Source organism: Colletes latitarsis, chromosome 8, assembly GCF_051014445.1.
Source record: "Colletes latitarsis isolate SP2378_abdomen chromosome 8, iyColLati1, whole genome shotgun sequence".
Lineage (NCBI taxonomy): Eukaryota > Metazoa > Arthropoda > Insecta > Hymenoptera > Colletidae > Colletes > Colletes latitarsis.
In genome coordinates, this window is record NC_135141.1 from 28,731,783 (window position 1) to 28,752,907 (window position 21,125).

At 33.1% G+C, this 21,125-nt stretch overlaps 3 protein-coding genes across 8 annotated transcripts in view; 1 reads left to right on the plus strand and 2 right to left on the minus strand.

Annotated features, from left to right (window-relative positions):
• Window positions 1–33: 33 nt before the first annotated feature.
• On the minus strand, window positions 34–16,883 carry E(bx) (nucleosome-remodeling factor subunit NURF301 E(bx)). Of its 2 annotated transcripts, XM_076771025.1 has the most exons (28): window positions 16,653–16,883; window positions 13,551–14,602; window positions 12,903–13,185; window positions 12,597–12,805; window positions 12,139–12,507; window positions 10,874–12,064; window positions 10,602–10,792; window positions 9,866–10,492; window positions 9,581–9,756; window positions 9,058–9,376; window positions 8,659–8,968; window positions 8,417–8,552; window positions 7,860–8,140; window positions 7,641–7,781; window positions 7,437–7,547; window positions 7,144–7,331; window positions 6,798–7,058; window positions 6,419–6,638; window positions 6,025–6,351; window positions 5,766–5,954; window positions 5,468–5,692; window positions 5,075–5,384; window positions 4,782–4,986; window positions 3,948–4,210; window positions 3,712–3,879; window positions 3,432–3,627; window positions 3,268–3,352; window positions 34–3,128 (listed from the first exon to the last, which is right to left on the minus strand). In XM_076771025.1, exons 2-28 carry the CDS (start codon window positions 14,587–14,589, stop codon window positions 2,926–2,928), a joined length of 8,223 nt encoding a protein of 2,740 aa, XP_076627140.1. In that variant the 5' UTR covers window positions 14,590–14,602; window positions 16,653–16,883; the 3' UTR covers window positions 34–2,925. The 2 variants fall into 2 exon arrangements, with proteins under 2 accessions (XP_076627140.1, XP_076627142.1); XM_076771027.1 differs by lacking the exon at window positions 16,653–16,883 and having other exon boundaries at window positions 7,860–8,107; window positions 13,551–15,380.
• Window positions 16,218–18,680, plus strand: LOC143344718 (aminoacyl tRNA synthase complex-interacting multifunctional protein 2). Of its 2 annotated transcripts, none has more exons than XM_076771039.1 (4): window positions 16,218–16,576; window positions 17,409–17,558; window positions 17,838–18,048; window positions 18,123–18,680. In XM_076771039.1, exons 1-4 carry the CDS (start codon window positions 16,394–16,396, stop codon window positions 18,485–18,487), a joined length of 909 nt encoding a protein of 302 aa, XP_076627154.1. In that variant the 5' UTR covers window positions 16,218–16,393; the 3' UTR covers window positions 18,488–18,680. The 2 variants fall into 2 exon arrangements, with proteins under 2 accessions (XP_076627154.1, XP_076627155.1); XM_076771040.1 differs by having other exon boundaries at window positions 16,219–16,558.
• The window catches only part of Sdk (sidekick cell adhesion molecule), a 41,062-nt gene continuing 38,603 nt past the window's right edge, over window positions 18,667–21,125 (minus strand). For all 4 annotated transcript variants that reach the window (XM_076771031.1, XM_076771029.1, XM_076771030.1 and 1 more), the window contains one exon: window positions 18,667–21,093. In XM_076771031.1, coding sequence (XP_076627146.1) covers window positions 20,851–21,093 — 243 coding nt within the window. In that variant the 3' untranslated portion in view covers window positions 18,667–20,850. The remainder of the gene's footprint in view (window positions 21,094–21,125) is intronic.

Here is a 21,125-nt window from a genome sequence, read left to right on the forward strand (position 1 = left end):
ATTTTTTTTTTTTTTATGTAAAATTAAATTAAGAACAAACTACTGAACGGTATTAATATACTTTTTTAAAGTCTCATGAAGCCACTGTCATACAGCAGTTTATTATTTTGTAAGCAATTACAAATTAAAAAAGGTAAATTAACATACTATGCTCTCCTCTAACTTATATTTATAGTGCAATAAAAACAACAAAGTTTATGATTAAAATTAGTACAAATATATTTATTATAAACTAGTAATATTAGATTTAGACGAATATAGTTATGTAATCACACTTTGTTGCTTTTTTTCTTAATAGAAATAAACACCTTGTTACATGATTAATAAGCGGGGAGTGAAATGGAGCAGCGTAAAATTTACACGGCTGCAATTTCTTCACCCAGTTTTTACACTTCAGTAGCATGCCAAAACTTACACGGCTAAATATCTATTACATGTTTTAAAGTGTTTCTACAATTTTTTACAGAAGAAATTTTACCTCGATACATTGTCAAATATCGCTCTTACGTAAGAAAAGAATCCTCGACAGAATGATCGTAGTTCGGCAAAGATTATCTTAAACGCATTCACAATTCCAAGAGTATTTAACGATTTTATATGAGTTTATATGCGTCTCGTGAAAAGTAAAGGATTAATTCCTTGAGATACAGTTTATTTCTTCCATTTGTCCCAGACAATAAACGAAGCTAGTAACGTTGTATTACTTTTAGATTGGCGCACTCATTCCGCTCGTAAAAGTGTCCTAATGCAAATATTTATTAATACTTGTTATTATCAATAACTTATTAATATTTGTTCAAAAGTCTATACGAGTCGGAAATGTTCTGAGGCAAAGCAGAAGAATTTAAAATATATGCGCGATCTCAAAGATTAAATCCGTCGGGGCATCTTCGCCCGAAATAAAATACTTTTTAAAATGTTCGCTTAGATCTTTGCTATTTGTCGATCAAATGAACTTTAACTGCTGATACAGAAGTGATCACAGCAAAGAATTAAGCAAGCAGAAATAAAAAAAAGAACTCATATAACTAGTAAAACAGATATATCGACATATTTTGAAAAAAAAAAAAAAATTTGTTGAAGTACATTACACAAAGATAAAATAGTGCCCTAGTAAGTGTAACGAGACGCATAATCGATCACTCGGTGCGAGTTCGTAGTAAAGCTAATGCGGTGTATAAATCTGGGCAAAGTAACGAACTATGTATCCTGTAACTATAATCGAAAGTCGAAGGTAAAAAACAGATCAGTGCCAGGTTTCGTGAACTTTGAATTAAAAATACTGTACAAGCATTATCCTGGCGAAAATGTACAACCTGCTTTGAGCGATCTGCTTTCATTCACTTAAACAAATGATTGACGATCGAAAAGACGCGTCTCAAACTCGTGAAACATACAGTTATTGTACATATACGAAGCCACGACTCCCAATTCTCGCTATCAGAGAACCGGTTAGTTTTCCTTACGAGAATACATTAAACCCTCACAGAATAAATCTACACGTAGTTTTATTCACAAAAGTTTTAGTTCTTTGACGATTATGAGTCAAATATTTACTATTTACTTTCACTCTTGTATTTCATTAGTGAAACTTCAGAAGCAACTTTAATTTTATTGCTTCTCTATATGAATTTTTTACGCGTGTGTATGTATTTGTTTGATAAATGTCCACGAAATAATATTGCCTCTTTATATTTTTTGAGGTTATAGATACCGAACATAACTCATACATGTACAATGTAGTACAGCCTAGTAATTTCCGTAAATGGTAGTTTATTAGCTAAAATATAAACAATATTTTCATCGAAATTAGTTTCTTGCGTTTAACTGACTTTTTCCCCTATATATCCTCATCATATCAGAACCAAAATTCTATTATAGTCTATTTCTTTATAGACACTTCTACTTGGATATATACAAAGCAGATGTTCCTGCTATACTTCTTACAAGCTAACATCGTACGTATTACTTATAAACAATTTGATAGAAAATTTATGTGATAAAACAACATAATAATAGTTACTTGTGAGCATAATAAACAAATTTGTACAATTTATTATGCGCTTGCTAAATAGTTCTTACATCTACGTGAGAGAAAATTTGTTTTTTTTTTTGTCTTCATCTATTAGATGAAATGTAATGATGTTGCGATTGGACCATTTTCTTTTTCTTTACTGTATGCTTGTGATTAACTTCCGAAAGACTTTCCATCATTTTTATCATTTTTCACGGATTCGCATTGGGTTACTAAAAAGTCATCGTTCTAAACGCTCACGTGGCACTGATTTGATATATTTGTTAATTATTTTCATAACATGCATAATTACATGTATTTCATAAATGTACATAATTATTAATGCTTATACAGGAATTCTGAACCGCAACTTCTTCTCAATCTTCTTCTCAAAAGAGAAATGGAAGAAATGTTTTTCTTAATAGCATGAATATAACAAACATTTTTAAATTGCACATTTTTCTCTAATTTTATCTTTAGTTTTTTCCGTTTTTTTTTTCAATAAATGATACAAGCGCGAACGCTTTATTTTCATATGTAAATAAATAATAAACGTCATTACTTTGACAATACATATGGTATTAACGTTATCTCGAATTTAAACGTTTAACTAAATATGAAATTATTGCATGCGTGATATGGTTTAATTCTGTAAGTTTTGGTTCAAAGTTCACTGTTCAGCATAATTAAAATAAAGTTCGTTTTCACGAAGGCAAATGAAACTGTTCACACAATTCTAATAAATAGTGGACATATATGTCCTACTCTTACGTACTTATGGCTACTCTGAATGTCTCTTTTCTACGTGTACTGGCACAGATCGATCCTTTTACACTGCACGAAATTAAACCGCTGACGCTTTGCACTTCCACTATTTATAGTTACAGTTTTCTTCTTTCTTTTTTTATTGCTTACTTTCCTTCAGAAAACTTTTCTCTCAAGCTCTTAATTTTGTGAACAAAATAAGTTTCTAAGGATTCTGCACACTTAAAGAAGGGTGACTCTTTTGGATTATAGTAACGACAGTTGTCAAATATCTTTGTCATATCTCCAATAAATTCACTTAACTTTTTATAAGATCTGTCGTTTATCCTTAACTCTATCGTCTGTAGATCTAGAAGTACAATTAATAATAATACATTAATAAAATTTACAGTTTCACCGAATGAAACATCAAGTCTTGTAATTTTATCGATCCATTATATAAAAATTATAAAAAATATAGTTCGAAAAATGAATAATAATACACTTACCCATTGGTTCCTTTATGACTTTATAATAGTCTGGTGCTTCATTTGGATCCACTGGCTCCATAAACGGCCAAGCACTCTTATGTGCCTAGATGTTAATATTTATTATATTAATATTACCGAATTAAAAGTACTATGATCTTTATTCCTTTATACAACTACTTTACCTGTATCTGCTTAATTAATTTCTTTAAGAGATCAAGATCTTTTGCATTAAGATTTTTCATATTAGCAAAATTAACAGAAGAGTTTCGTTGACAATTTGGACAAACATATTCATCGATATTATCTGCTTCCGACTGAAGGATACCTACGCATCGGCCATGGAACCAATCTTGACACTTGTCGCAACATATATAAAATCTATAGAAACGAAAAAGTTAATTTCGATAAAAAATAAAAAAACTACGAATAATTAATAACATTAGCCATTTTTATGTTACGCACTGAGATTCGTCGTAAGGCTGTTTACATAGGCAATATAACTCTTGTGTGTCTCTTGCATGTCTACATTCAGTACAAACGAATTCTGAAAGTGTTTTACACATTTCTTCCGTGATACCCACGCAATCTCCGTGAAACCAATTGTTACAGAGATCACATCCTACATAAAACCTAACGCAAGAGGATAATCGTAATTATTAAACATGCGTCATTAAAGTTATAGTTTATTTAATACGTACTTCGTTTCATCGTAAGGTGTTCTACACAGGCAATACAACTTCTCTTTTTTAATTCTATTTGGAGTGACTGTGGTCGAAGCACCAGGTGGTGTGGTACTATTTCCTTGCGCCTTATATTTCTTTGGCCTTCCACCTCTGTTTGGTGGACTAACTTGTTGAGCTATTTGAGCGTTTGCTTTACGCTTTGTACTTCCCACTTTAACTTCGTCCTGTTTATGCCTTTCTGCCTTCGTTCTTGAGGCCAATTCCGCCGATAGATCCTTCTATAATTCAGAAAAAAATATATTAACGCTCCATATTACGGATGTTTGTCCCATTGATGCACAGTTTGGCTGGATCATCGCTTGCCTAGAGTTTTTCATCCACATCGATTTGCATATAATGGATTGATTATTAAACTTATTTAATAATCTCTATTTTTATAAATAAAAAGACAAAATCAGATTTTGAAAACATAAATATACAAGTATGTGTGGTCTTGACTAAACTTACACAGGGTTAATTTTTTTTACGATTATCTTTTACCTTTATTCTGCCCATAATATGCAAATCAATATGTGTCGTATTTCACTTCACTTCGTGTAAAAATAAATAATGTAATTTTCATCAAATCGAGCAAATTGATTTTTATACTACATATTTTAAAGTATTGTATATTAATCGTTCCGAAGAGTTGTTGTTCTCGTGTCGAACTACTCTGTTTTGAAGTTATCATCTGATATAAATTAAAACAAGAAAAAGGAGCAATTTTTACGTTATTTAAATATACAGATAAATAAGAAATTTACACGATAACGAATGATAAAATTATACTGGATTCGTAAAGTGACATACCTGAATGTCTATTTGTAATTCTTTTTCAAGCAATGCTCTCTTTTTAAGAATATCTTTCTTAAGTAGTTCTTTATGTCTGAATAACAAAACTTGCATTCGGGAATGCACTTGCTGCTTCCTTCGTAACTCTTGACTGTCTTTTAGCTTTGCTGCTCGATTTTTCGGTGTCGATTCATTCTCCGTTTGTTCAGCGATTTTTTGTACTCTATACGACATAAATGATAATCATACACATAGGCGTCACAAAATATCGCATTATTTTGTGACACGTAATTATTATAATGGAAACTTACTTTGGAGTTTCACGATTTTCTTGCTTTGGTGCGGGTTTCTTTCTAGGCGTTTCTGCCCATTCTGTATCTTGATCGTGTGTTGTTGATTGTGCACTTGTAGGTGTGGTCGTTGTTGGAATGTTAGAAGGCGCCGGTCTTTTACGAGATGGAACACGCGGTGTCGTAATCGTCGGTGTTGTGTGAGTTTGATTAGTGGCTACCGAATTCTCAACGCTACCTTTCATCTGTTTCTCTTGATATCGTTGTAGCTGAAGCAGCTTCTCTTCTATTTCCGGGTTAAGATTTTCTTGTTTCAGTGCATTTTTAATAGCTGAAAATGTTTAGAATAGTTGTTCGCATCATACAAAGTCAAAAAGAAAAATACGTATTCGCATTATTTATGACCATACTAACTTTGTTGGATGTAATCAGGCGTTAAAATAAATTTGTTAGCTGATGAGTCGTTTCCCTCTTTCAAAGATTGCAAAGGTTGTTGGCCATTAGCCACGTTTGTTTTTTGCTCTTCTGAAGGAACAGTGGGTTGTCCAACTTGCTGAACAACTACTTTGGGTTTTTCAGGAGAACTTGATGTAGTCGTCGGCGGAAGCTCTGGAATGCTTTCTGTTCCCGTTTGCGGTTCTATTATAATCAGAATGCAATTAAGAATCTCAGAATTATATAAATTAAAACGTAGAAAATTATTAATACGAACCAGTCGCTGCTGGAGGTGACACAACTGGTTGTTGTGTAGTTTGTTGTTTTGATGTTGGTGTAGCGGGTGTACTCGCCGTTGTAGAGCTCTGTGAGCTTTGAATCGCTTGTTGACTATTTGGCGCAGGCTGAACAGCTAAATAAATCTTAGTAGGCCCTAGTACTCCTTGTTTTCCTGTTGTAGCTTGAGCTAAAAAATTGCGCGCAAAATAAATACACCAATAATTTTAAATATGCATATAACAAATATTGCCTCGGACCTTTAAGCAATTGTTGTTTGACTTGCTGTTGCACCATTGCAAGCTGCTGTGGAGTAAAGTCTGCACCTTGCAGACCTTGTAAAACTATACGAGGTCCTTGAGTAGTTTGTATAACTTGAGCAGTAACGCATTTAATAACAGTACCAGGTGGCTGGCCAGCTAGCAAAGACGCTTCTACGCTTCCAGGTGCTGGAGCCGTCGAAGTCTGATTCGTTGAAGTCGTAGTAGTTGGAGTTACATTCGTTGACGCATTGGTAGCATTATTAGTTGTCGTTTCAGTTGATTGTGCTCCCGTTGGTGTTGTTTGAGCAGATTGCAAGGCAGGAACTAAAAAAAGTAATAAGAACGAGGTAAATTATATGTTTCACTCCGTACATTTTCTAAGATAACGAACCTTGTTGTTTAGTTGGTGTTACAGCATTCTTAACTATGATGCTACTATTTGCTGAATTTAAATGCACAATTTGATTGCCTGTCGGAGTACTACGAATTACCACTTGATGACCACCGATTGTCGTCAATTGAGCTTTACCCGTTGCAAGTTGTTGAGCTAAGTTAGCATTAGTAACTACTATTTGATTTCCACTGATAACTTGACCGCTAGATGATAGAACCTATATCATTAACGATATGTTAGTATTAAAAATAATTAAGCGATGTTTTCGGGTGTAGATATCTATATCTCAAAAGAATCAATTTTTTTAAAGCTCTGGACCAAACTATTCCCTTAATATAATTGTAATTGGTATTTCACACAATTTATTAATACATACTTGTGCACCCTGTACAATTTGCCCGGTGTTAGCCACCACAATAGCACTCTTTGTTGATTGAGTAGGTGTAGTTGCAATAGTCACAGTTGCTGTCGTTGAACGTTGCGCGGTCTGCACAGTCTGCTGAGATTGTGCTTGTGATTGTTGTGCTGTTTGTACTTGCGTTGCATTCGTTGCTGCTTTTGTTGAACTGGTTTTAGTAGCTGTAGTATTAGGTGTAGTGACTGTTTTAGTTGTGACTGCTGTAGTAGTTGTTTTCGCCTTTAAGAACGATTTTATAAATTAATAAACGCATCTTTCTATTCTAATATTTTATTTAATTATTTTCATAATTTAGCAATTTTACTTGTGTAGTTGAACTCGTTCCACCAGTTTGCGCAAGACTAGTTGTAATTGCTTGACCAGTATTTAATACATGTAATTTTCCGTCAGGCATTTGAACTAATTGCTGACCAGGCATTAAACCTCGGACTTGTAATTTTCCATCCGGTCCTCTTAAAATCTGTACTTTCTGCTGAATTTGTTGTACAGGTGCTATTTCATAAAAACATACAAAAATAATACATTGATTAAATACAAACTATAATTTAATAGTTGCAATAAAATCTAATCAACGCGATTAGCATAATAGAAATGTACCTGCTTGACCAGAAACTTTAATTAGAGACTGCTGCTGGTTTCCAGTTTGCAATTGCGTTTTTGGTAAAATGCTTGTAGGTCCGGAAACAACTTTTGTTGTACCATCAGCAGCTATTTAAAATGAAGTATTAAATATATATAAATGATTTTAAAATTGATTTTATAGTTCATAATATTTAATAGTATGTTTGATTTAGTATTTACATTTTGCCATATAAATACGCCTGGTACCAATAAAAGTCTTGTTTTGCGTAGGAGTCGTCAAAAGAGAAGTTAATTGTGATTTTGTTCCACTGTTTGGGTTTGCTGGTATCGCAACTTTGGAAACTAGTTTAACTGTACCGTCTATAGTAAATAACGAATAGTTTCAAATCAACTGTAATTAATTTTAAAATAAGTTTAAATATTAAATTTGAATTTTACCATGGGCGGAGTTAGCAGTAACTTTAACAAGTTGAGTAGGCGAAGCAGAGTTAGCTGGACTTTTGAGGGTTTCTAATGCTCGCTTTTGTTGGTGTGCGGCTCTTTGCATGCGTAACTGTTGCTCCATCTTCTCTTTGATCTCTTCAGGTGTTGCTTTGCCACTGACAAGTTGATCGTTAATACCAGAATTCGATCCTGTTCCACGATTAGAACCAACACCTATGGATTGTGGCTGACCCGATCGACTCCTAGTAATAATCTGGGCATTAGCCTTCTCTAACCTGGAGAGGACACACACCCAAAGGAGAGTTAGTATCAGATGGTGTTAAGTGAGGATAGGTCAGAATCTGAGTGATTTTATAAGGTAAAAGTGTAAGGAATTCAATACAATCGCTTCTTATTAAACTTTACTGAAATTGGATGTTAAATTAGAAAAAATAACGAACAAAAAGCTCAATACAATAGCACTCCAAACGACATACAAATTTTAATAGAAACAAGCACGTTAAAAATACACTCAATTTTATGAAATAGTTAAGAATTATGTAAAAACAAACCTGTCGCCATATTGTTTAATTTCCCATAATTCCAATTTATCCTCGTCAACCCATTCTTCTGTGACTTGTGGTTCAGTGCTTTGTGGCGATTCTGGTCTTTTTCTTTTTCGAAGACCACTTCTTATAGATGTAACTTCTGTAAAATATAAATCATATTTCAAGTTAAGAAGTTTCCTTAGTCAAGTTATAATTATTATGATTAAAGTCGTAATTATTTTACCTAATTTATTTATTATACATACCTCTGACTTGTTTTGGAAGTTCCAAAGGTATAACAACTTTTCTGCGTAAGTACTGTGTTTTATCTAAAAACTGACCAACGTGACGATGTTTAAGAATCTCCAATGACATAATCTCTGTATCTGTTGTGATTTGATGTTTTCCGTCTGTGGACAATGGCTTTGTAGCCATGTCATCCCATCGAAGACATCCCCATAATATTCTTAATTGAAGAGCTGCTGCAGCTAATGATTTTATCCCGACTGTTCGATATAACCAACAAGTTTTAAATAACGGTCTAGGACATGGATATGGCCATACCGACAAATTTGCCTGATATTAACGAAATAAATTTGAATTAATCGATAAAATATGCGAATTTCATTTTGTTATCACGAATGCGAATTTAACGAAATTAATACCTTAGCCATATGATGGAAACCTTGAACTGGTACTCGTCCACCGACCCTAGACAATTTACGTAATTCGTGTTGTGGAAGTAGTAATATACTACGATGTTTATTTTTTGTACTAAATGTAGAACACAGGGGATATTTAACTGGAGTACGCTTCTTTTTTCGATCCGCCAAAGAAATTGCAACTTTTTTCAAATACACTTTGCCTTCAGTTGAAACAGCAGTATACACTCTTTCTGTACCATCTGCATTCAATTCTTTAGCCACCGTGCTTCTTTGCACGGTTCTTCCTCTCCGATTAACGATTATTGTCTTTTGTCCAGTGCTGTTAGCATTATCAAAAATGTAAGGATAAAATGTTTATTTTAATCGCGATCAATAAAATGCGTTTAAATAAATGTTGAATAAATTTTAATCAAAGCAACGATTGACAAACACAATTTAATTTCAGTGGAGTCAAATCGAAAATCCATTAATTAGTTCAGAAAAATTAGTAGATTAATATTCAATTCTGATTTAAATTGATTACCTCATCTTAGTCTCCGATGAAAATGTAACTGAATTTTGAGAAGTCGTATTTTCTTGCATAGTTTTCACAACACCATCGACTGTTTTTATAGTCTGCTGTGTTGTAGTTACCGTTGTAGTAGTAATTACGTTATTCGTTGTAGTCGTTACTACAACAGGTTCGGACTTTATGTCATTCTACAAATAAGTAAACCATTTTAAATTTCATCAAAGATGAAACCTATATTCAATTGAAATTTATTTATCGAATTGTTCAAATACGCGAAATTAAATGCATAGAACTTACCGCATTAGTTTCAAGTTTTATTTTTTTGACAGGAGGCATAGTTCCTTCTCTTATTACATTAGTGGCTGGCGTTTCTTCGGTGCAATGTGTTGCCAAAGCCACCGCGGATTCCAAATCTTTTTTAATCGCATCTTTAGCTTCTTCACTTCCTTCTACTTTTGATTCACTCTGTGATAAATGTGTTGCAGATGTAGCCGCTAAATTCGACGGTGATTGATTGTTATTCAAAGCATTGGCTTTTTTTAATAATGTGATGAGATCACGTTTTAATCTGGCTTTCTGGAGACACATAGGAGAGTAACATGTAGATGTTAAACTCTGCGTTGCAGTAGCAACCTTCCCTGGGGGTGTTGTCATATTACAATATCGTGAATAACAACTACCATTTTTATTTAGCCTCATATTTGCATATTGAGCTTTGACGTGCTGAATACGCTTTCCTATCACTGCCAGCATTTCTCTAGCCGATGAAGACATAGTTTTAGTAGGTTGTTTTCCAGTAAGAATACTTTGCAAGGAATTATCTCCGCCGTCTGTATCACTTTCTTCATTATTTTCTATGTCAATTTCGGAATCTCCATCAGCTTTTTGATTTGTTGATTGATTCTGTAGCTCTTTTGATTTCTCCTAAAATATGATTATACATTAATTCTATACAAAATATATCAATAATACTTTAACAATTTTATTATCGATTTGTTCTTATTGTAAATTTTTTTTTTTTTTGTTTACTCACAGACTGCAATAATCTTCTTTCTTCCAAAAGTTTTAAATGTGTTCTACGTGCAAGAAAATCATCAATTCTAATCTTTTTAGCAATTTTCGGATAATGAAGTCTTCCATTGGTCGTTAGTGCTTTAGTAATATCAATTTCTTCGAATTCTTTGATTGGTGTAAAAACTTTCTCGATTTTCATGCCAGCTAAAACTAAAAGAAAAAAAGGTTGATAATGAAACATTTATGTACACAGTTAAAACTTACTATATAAATATTGTTTGTGATACATACATGATAAATTCATCTTCGTTTCTTGCTTAATCGCCTGCGATTCTGTTTTTGTTGTCGTTTCTAGTTTCGTAGTCGTTTCTGCATTATTTGTTTTATCTTCTCCTGGTTCGATTTTTATATTTTCTGTCTTACATTCTTGTTTTAACGAAGTATCAGTAGCATCTTTAGACGATTCTTCCTCTTTGATTTCTTGTTTTATTTTCACTTCTACATTATTCTCTTCCTTTTTAGATGGACAGTATTCCTTTATTAAGAAATCATAAGTAGGAGGATCTAAAGCTAAGATCTTTAACCCCTCTTGATCTTTAATTTGCACCATAATCTTCTGAGGACCGACTCGAAGACCTAATTTTGACATGTCAGATAATTTATAGCGGCGGCTAGCAGAAACCCATAGCCAACCACCTTGTCCATGTACACGGTATTCTTCTCCTTTTTGTTTCCAGACTTGGTGTTTCAAGCCTAACGTATATTTGACAAAATTAAATAAACGATTACGCTCTTCTTCGTCTTCCCTCTCCTTTTTATCCTTCTTATCTTGACGCTTTTTTTCTTCCCGTTCGAGAGCCGTTACTCTTTGTAATTTCACGTGTCCAAGTTGATCATGCCATACACTGGCAAATACTACTGATTTGATGCATGCTTGTAATACAATAAGAGCACGCGCAAAATCTCTGGGATTGACGCAAGCACCCACTGCTGTGGTCCAAGGTTTGCGAAGTAGAGGCCAATTGGTATGCATAAATGGTGCTTGAATATTACTTTCTAGTTGAAGAATTGTCTGACGCAGTGTGCTCACTAGAAGAGCACGAGTTCCTGTCAAACTTCCCACCCATTTAAATTCAGAAGCCTGCGTGAGTGAAAATTTATGCGACAAATGTCTCTTTTTGTCGCGTTCTTCGTTACGCTGAGCCTTGTTCAGAGCAATGGGATTGGTACTGTATTGATTCACGTATGATTTAAAAGTATTATCCATTCCCAATTTAAAAAGATGTGTACCAGAAGCTATTTGATGGGCTTTCTGTCTTGTTAATCTAGTACCATCCCCTTCCTCTTTTAAACTTTTATCTAACTTTTCCAATTCTTCCTTTGATAATTGTGCAGTACTTCGCCTTTTTAAATCATCCATATTGAATGTTCTGGGCTGTAGCGATCCCGTTTTTGATCTTGTTACAATTGTATGTTTCTTCCCTGTAATACGTTATTAATTACTAAAATAGTCAATATTTCTAGCAAAAACTTGTATATATAATTGTATAACTTACCATCTTTACCAATTTTTGAGACACCCTCTTCTCCTTCTAATGCTTCTTCATCGATTTCTTCAGATGACGAAGTGGATGTATTAGCTTTAACACCTTTACTCGCTACATCTACGGTTAAATCGGTGTCTACGCCATCAACTTCTACATTTTCTGCAACCATATCTGGGACATTTTCCCTTGCAGTCAATTCTTCAGATGGTTTTACTTCTTGCTGTTCTGTAACAGCTGCTAATCGTTCTTCGAGCGAGTCTGTACCTTCATGTATTCTGCGCACCATTTCTTCAGCTTCTTGTCTTTGTTTCTCCTTCCTCTCCTCTTCTTCCTTTTCTTGTTTTTCTTGACGTTCTTTTTGTAATCTTTGTATAAGACCTAAATTATAAAATATTAAGTAAAGTCATTAAGTATCATATTTTAAAAGTGCATATAAAGTATGTTCTACAGAATATAACAGAACTTACTGTTTTCCACTTCTAGGTATGATTTTTTGTTGCCCTTGTATTGATTAGTAATTGATTCTGTAAGTTCCATTTGTCGTACAATTTCATCCTTATAATCTGATAATTCTCTATAAAGTGCAACTTCCATTTCATTACGGTCAAAGCAAAGCATTACTTCTTCTAACTGTAAAGGTGTACTGTAATACCAAACTTCACCATCTTCACTTTCACTATAATAAACACAATAATATTGTATTAAATTAAAACAATGAATATTTTAATGATACTTTTTAATTACACAAAAAAGTTACACAATTAGTATCTTACACAAAAACTCTTCTTGCAAGAAACCAGTATTTTCTTCCGTGTCTGTCAAATCCTAAATGTTCCTGACGACATAATGAACCATTTTTTTCAACATCAGGTATACAATCTGCAACTCCTGTCACTTTATGAGCTTTACATGTACTACACTGCCAGTCTTCAGTGGGAACATCAACTAATGGAGGTTCAACACACTCTAGATGAAATACAGCTGGACAAGTTTCACAACATAATAAATCTCCCAAACGATGACAAACTCTGCAATGGTCGTCGTAATGCATATTCCCTAAGAAAAGATATTTACAAAATATGTACACAGATTTACAAATAATAAAACAAAAGAAGTATTTCAATATTAGTGAAGTTACAAATAAAAATGAATAAACTTGTATAAAAATGAATATTATCTCTTCAAATATATTTTCACTTTGTTAAATATTCGAATTGTTAGCATTATATTTAGCTGCAATGATTACTGATAGAATGTTTTAAAATTTATATATTTGTACAATCAAAAAAATAAATAATTTCAGCACGGACACATAAATTTTTCCTGCTGATTTAGAAATAGTTTTTAAATTTCTGTAACAGATAATTGTTAGGACAAACATGTACAATAAATAAAACAATATGGAACACCATTTAACATACCTTCGTGTAACAGATCTTCTCTTACTGGATTTGTAATGAGAAATTGATCAGTCAAAAATTGCAACACCTTGATTCTGTCTTCAATAGAAGTAAAAGGATATTCACAGGTTGACAAAATGTGTAAAATGTTTTCATCAAAGCACTTGTCGCTTTCTACATAAGAGCGTAGCACTTCTGGCCAAGACATAGAATCCACAAAATATAAACTAACATTCACAGAGTCTTTTTGATCAAGAGGACCAAAGTGTGTCTGCTGAGAATCTTCTTCTCTAAGAAGAGCTTTGATAAGCATAATATGTATTTCAGCCAATAAATTAGTTTGATCCTCGCACACAAGAGCAGCACAAAAATCTTCAAATCTGAAGGCCGAAAGACGCACTAAAGTGCGGAAGTGTCTCAGTACTTCATATATAGATAAAGATGGCATAACAAATTCCTTAGGGACTAATAGGTCGTCAGAAGATTTAGGTAAGATCAGTGACGGCAGCTCCCTGTTTTGAAGCCATAATGGTTCAGGACTTGGTGGTCTCTGCTGACTAAGGAGTGTCTTGCGGGGTGTACCACTGGTAGTACTATAACTGGAGAGGGAGAAGTCACTGTCACTGGAGGGATCAGGTTCTTCTATACTTTCAGAGGAATCTACATCACTTTGTAGAGGATCCTCTTCAGCATCGCTTTTGTCACTTGACTCATCACCAAAATCCGAGCCATAATGATATTCAGAGTCGTTGTAGTCGACATTTGGATTGTAACCTCGGCGATGGTATACACCAGAACTTGAATGACCACCTTTACGAGAATGTCTTTCCCTGGGTCCTCGGGATTTTCGAGTTCGCGTACTTCGTCTGCTCTCTTCACTCTCAACTGGTGACGATGGCCTCGATGGCGTTGGTGTACTCGGCTGTGAATTTGGCGTTTCCGAACCCTTGTTTTGCAAATATTTTGGCTTCTTCATAAGATGATACTGAAACTTTTTCGGCCTTTCCAGGACCACCGACTTTGGGGGTCGGCCCCGTCTCTTCGACCCTCTTCCCGTCATTGTCTGTCACCCACTGTCAACGAAATGGCACTTACTTAACACGTGGTTTGTGAAAACGCGCGCTTGTAAACAAATACAAATGACACCGTAGCAATGAAATGGAACCCATGTTTGTACTCTGATCTTTGCGCCATTTTTCGGCTACGGTCACGTGACCAAACACAATTCTTTCATGATTAAAGTTTCGATACGATCTTGCGTGGCTTCTACTTTTTGGTCAACGAACGACAATCACCCTCCCGTAACAATAAAAACCCGTTTTCCTATCAATAACGACGAAACTGGTTGCAGAAAATCATTCACTGACGCGAATGTAAGGGGAATTTACAATATCTGATCCTTTAAGAGAGCGCTGCTCCAATTGGCTCATCGAATCGCCGCCATGTCTGGCCTCGAACGCATCTACTCGAAAAGTAGACGAATTCTTCGACAAAATTTTCTTTTCCCCCGTTTTCGGCGATCTACAGCTCGACCACGTCCCTGTTGACCGAATTTCAGTGGGATTCATGCAATTTAGAAACCGTTTAATCGTTTTTCAATTTCTCACGAAACGTACGGAAGATCCAATCGCTTTCACCGTAACTACACAAGATCCTGTCAGATCAACAATAGGTGGCGACATGCGCGGTTGAAAAAACCCAATTCTAACCGCACTTCCGATAGAAACCTTTCGTCTTTTCCTCGTGTGCTATTTTCGTTTCCCACACAAGTCTTTGTATTTTAATCCACCATGCTTTTTATCACGAACAAATCCTGTAATTAGCTCACGTATTCTATTGAACGAATTCGTGTTATCCGCAAGAGAGAAATCTAACCTTAGTTTGAGAGAAGCTTCGACAGAGGACACCACCTTAATTCCAATTTGTCGTATGTCGTTACGTCGGTACATATTTTTTTAACATGTACCATTGTATCAATTAAAAATGATCATAATTAATATGAAATAAAATTTTTCGATACTTATATTGTGTAATTTTTTAATAATAAATTCCTATTAATTAAGTGTACAAGCGACAAACGCGACATCTTTACGGATTGATACTAAAATTCTGTAAAGTTTAAACAGGGATTCTATACCCTCTTCTCTTACATTACAATTCTTATAATTAACTATGCTTTCTCTTTATAAATTTTCAAATCAAATGTATATCAAACAGTTAAATTTAAATTTCATAAAAAACTGTGTTTTCCTAATACATTTAGTAATAAAAAAAAAATATTACATGGCAGATGTTGCCAATTGGAGAATCATATGAATAGTACCTATGTAATCATAATTGAACGAATTAATAGGTATACTCGTCGAAAATAGATTTAAATATTGTAATTATGAACAAAGAATCTAAAAGCATAATTCATAAACACAATATGAATCGTGGGACCAATTTTACAGACATTTTAATTGTTGGATTCACTCGATTATTCCCTATACAAATAAGTGGGTAATCTACTCTTTCTTCGACTATTTTGATAACTATGCAAATAGAATTTCATACACTATTGTGCGTAAACAGTGGCACGAATATTTCGGTTAAAAGCAACAGAAACATTTTCCATGGTGTAATTGTGCGAAAATTTGCGGCGCCATCTTTGAAACGGATGTCGGTGGTCAGTGGTCGGAAAGTCAGTAGCGCCGGCATGACAGCACGACAGGGTTCCCAAGAGGGAGGAAGGGGGGCAAAAGAAAAATGGCTGTCTAGCGAAAATCGAGAAATACGAAAGACGAACGAGTGCGTGATGATCGAATGTGAACTCGAATTATTGGATTTTTTTTTAACAAATTAATATTGGAAGAACGAACGAAATGCTCAACGAAATGACAATGTACGCTTTGAAACCGATTGTTTCTTTGCCACGAATGTTGCATCGCACAAAAGCGATGTACGAAATGCGAAATATTCACGAGAAACGATCAAGAGACGACCATACGGAAGCCGTGAACGAGACTGTGCCTGATATCACTGAGCAGGTTATCAGCTTTTTGAAGGTTTTCATCATTTCTGTTATCCCGCCGACGTGAAAAACGCGTATTGCTAGTTAACTAGAATGAACGGTTTACTTACGCGTTTATCGTGCATGGTAGCTACGACTCTTTCTTCTGTCTCGAGCTTGTTGTGCATGACTCCTCCCAAAATTTCCACAAGCACTAATCACGATCGACCGGGAATATGGTTCTACAGGCTTGATCGATGCTTGCCCCTCCAATTTTTCGTCTAACAGGACACTACGCGGTCACGATACGCGAAAAATTTAGCTTGCTTAAAGGATAAGCGTGAACGCACCAATAATTATTATAGAAGAAGGGCAAGCTTACTAAATTAGAACTGCACTGAAAGCCACAAAGTACAGTTGTATAACCAAACACACATAAAACCTAACCCAGTGAAAAGATGTATATACCTTATAGCTGTTTATTAGCATTAATCAACAATGTAACTGGTCAACTGTCAAATCTATAATTTATGACCATCTTTTTTTTTTTAGAAAGTTTTTGTCATGTAGAATTCATAATATCTTTCCCTTTTTAGAATGCTATTAACATTTTCTAAATTTTATGGAAATTTATTGGAGAAAATACAGTAGCATGAACAGTGAAACATTTTGAAATGTATAGTGTGAAATCGTATAGTATTTATAAATGGCTCAAAGTAGAATAAATAAGTCTTGCATTAAAATGTTTTTATTATTGAATAAGAAAATTTATATTAGATTATTTGCAATGTCTTAAGTCTTTGTCCTTAAATTCTATTTGGTAACAGAATGATTCTAATTTCTTATATAAATGTTTTGAATACGTTAAAAGAAATATTTTATTTCAGAGTCCATTGCCAGAATATAATGCATTGGAAATGAGACAAGAGAAAATATTAGCTCAACTTGCAGAACTCAAGAAACAAGTATCAATGTTATCTAATTTATTGAAGCAAACAAATCAGGCTGTTACAACTGATAAATGTCTCGAGTATCAGGTAATGTTAACATCATATACAATGCATTCCTACTTATGTCCTTATATATTTTGGTCTTTGAAAAGCAATTAAAACTATGACTAAGCAGAAATTATTCTATACATAAATTATTCAATGATTTTTCACTCTATGGAATATCCATATTTATACAATTCAACTTATGTAAGAAGGTCTAGAACAAATTAATTATTTAAGTTGAAGATTTATTACAGTATTATATAATTCTGCAAACAGAATCCTTAAAAAAAGTTTGCACAATAATAAATTGATTTTTTACAGGAGCCAGTTAGTATAAATCTTATTACCAATGTGAATCCAAAAAGGCCACCTTATTTTATATCAGCATTGCAAAAGGTGTGGAAGGATACTGATATTAAAGTACAAACTTATGTTCATTCGAGTATTATTGGTGAAGTGCCCACGGTCCATCAAGAAACTAACAATTCTCCTAAAAACTATGTTATAAACTTATCATTGATCTGGAAAGATGGTAATGTATATTAATATTAGTAAAAAATATTTAAATAATAAAAAATACGGACTTATGATTAATTTTATTTTCAGTTGAAGATCTGGAACTTGTATGTGGCCTACATGGTTGCCACATAATTGGTGAAACTAATTTTTTAAAATATGTAAGTAGGTTATTAAATTCACACAATTACGAAAATTCTGACTGTGTAAAAGTGGTAAATACGATCGACTTGATATTAGACTTGTGTCACAGTATACAGTTTCAACAATCGTTAAAAAAGAAAGAAGAAGTATTGTCATCAATAGTTGATAAGTTAGATACTAATTGGTCAAACAAAGAAAAGCCAGATATAGCAGATATTGCTGTGTGGTGTATTATTAAACAAGTATTTCCTGAAAAATGTCCACAAAAATTGAAGAAATGGTTTAATGCATGTGAAAAACATTTTGTATAAATAAACATCTATTGAATCAAAATCACTGTTTGCACGAGTACGTTTTTTACTTCTAATTTTGACAAATTTCGAAGCAAACTTGGCCAAAATGACGAAAAAACATTATCAAAAAAATTACATAAATTTTATTAAAAGATTAACATGTATTTGAAATTTCTTGTACAGGTATATTATAATTCCAAATGCACTTTGATGTATTAAATATGATGATTAAATATGTTATCGATACATAGAAATGCATGTAGAAATACTTTTATTCTTGAACTAAAATGTTTATTGGCAGTGTTTCAAAAATGTTTCAATTTCATAATTTCGGAGAAAAAAAAATAATGTTCCGCTATGACACAGGACGGTACTGATCGATGACGGATACCAGTAAATAGTAAAATTAACCTTATATAATTTGTGGAAACTAGAAAACAAGTTTTTTTAGTACAAGAAATAAATGTTATGTAATAAAATATAAGAATACAGATCTTTTTAAAAGTAAATGTTTACCAAATAACTTGCAATCTAGTTTATGACACATATTAACTACGGTTTTCAGATAGTAATTGATATTCCGAGCATAATTACATAAAATTGTCCTGTAAGTACAAACTTTTTTAATTTACCAATTTTCTTTATCGCTCATTTATAATGAATAATTTTGCTTGAGTACTCAATCATGTCCATTCATTGTTAATGTGTGTATATTTTTAGTAATAAATTTTTTAATTTCAGCGCATATTGTCACAGAATATTTTTCCCAATTTATTTAGTTTTCTATAAACTTGAAACATTTAATTTGTATCGTTTCTATGGCCTTTTATTATAAAATTGGTACTAAACAAAAGAAAAACATTTCATATATACATCAGTATCAGTATCAGTCTGAAATGTTTCTCGCGCTTAATGTCTGTCTTTCCTATGGAAGAATAATTACAGCGAGTAAATATTTTATAGTAAAAAGAGTAACTGTCCTAAATTGAATAAATCTGTGTATGATGATGTTTTGCAATACTGTAAGAGTGATATTATATACTACAAATGAATGAATTAATATTATTAAAAATTAAACAAATTGCATATATTTCTCATATGCAAACGTTGACGTATTAAATCTTGCTTTTTCATTCGACGATTTTATAAAATAATGGAGATAACTGATAAGTATCTATTGAAAAATAAGATAAATACCTGTTATATATGATTATTCGGCATAAACTTTTACCTAATGTTATCTAAGCTGTGCACTAAATGTACAGATGTCGTACCGATATATATTGCTAACTTTTAATTAATGTAAATTTTATGTACATTATTTATTAAAGTATTAAGAAGTCACTTATAAATAGTTAGAAATGCACGCAGTCGCAGTTTGCGTAAACATTCGTATGTTTACTATTTACTTAATACAATAACATTATCAGACTCAGGAATCTTTAGTCTATTAAAAGTTGATATGATAGGCCTGATTGTGAATTATTTTATAAATCTAAATTGATCTTTTACATTTACTAATTTTTTTTTTACAGCACAGATACTTTATAAAATTGAATTAAAAATACTAAAGAGATTTCTTCTTTCAAGTTATAAAACTTGCATTGACAAGCAATATTACGATCAATGCATTCGTTGAATAAGTATTTATTCTAAAAGTTTTTAACAAGGATTGCAATTTCATCATATTTTTCATATTAATTTGGTATTAAAATATTATTTCCTTTTTTAATTTTAATAGTTATTACCTGGTTGTCTCTGGCAGTTTTCGTTTTCATATTGTTCTTTGTTTAACTAATAACATTATTCTATTGTATTTTCATACGTCACGTTAACAGATGGCTTAGAAGTATTCTTCTTATACTTACAAAAATGCAAGCATTGCATTATTCGAGATCCGTGCAGCGTTCCGATTTAAATTTACTTAACAAAAGTAAAAATATTCATTATACACATTACGACCTTATCTAAAATTATAAATAATATGTATCTCAATATATCACAATATGATGGTGCCAGAAGCATTAAAATTACTATACGAAATGTCAGCGTGCGTGAAACACTCATGAATACGTGTTTCAACGTAAGTCTTTAACTCTGTATATATCAATTTCAGTGCTGAGCTATTAAAATTCTAACGAACTATCCCTAGTCTACGAGAACGATCCAAATTTTAACAACCAGTTTCTCCTTACACGTCTAGTCATTTTTAACTCTTTTTCCCTAAAGTAACAATTTGCTTAAATAATTTTAAAATACTGGAACCAATCCTGACTCAGCACAAATTCATTTTAACTTAATAGTCGCATAACGATTTCAAATGTCGTTATGTTAAACCGGCACCCTATCTACTTAATAAAAAGCGTTTCATTAAAAATGAATTATACGAATGACGAGAAGCCAGGCAAAGGGGCTCTCGACCTCGCCATATTGTTCATAATAATTTGACCTCCGTTTAAACTCACAACAGCACTACCTTCAGGTTCAGAATCAGTGTACGATGAATAATTTCTAACTGGTTTTTGACGCTTCCATGACTGTCTCAGAGAATCATTTACATTAGCGTAATGATTTACGAAGGAATGTGGATCCGACTGTACACTTTCATTCTCACTTTCAGATCCCTGTAAAATGTAAAAATTAAATACATTCGCCG

Excerpts from the sequence above, each read along its gene's own strand:
- LOC143344718 (XM_076771039.1), top strand. The coding sequence starts at position 16,394 with ATGCTCAACGAAATGACAATGTACGCTTTGAAACCGATTGTTTCTTTG. Across the intron at positions 17,559-17,837 it reads ATAAATGTCTCGAGTATCAG|GAGCCAGTTAGTATAAATCT; the intron begins GTAATGTTAACA and ends GATTTTTTACAG. Across the intron at positions 18,049-18,122 it reads ATCATTGATCTGGAAAGATG|TTGAAGATCTGGAACTTGTA; the intron begins GTAATGTATATT and ends TTTTATTTTCAG.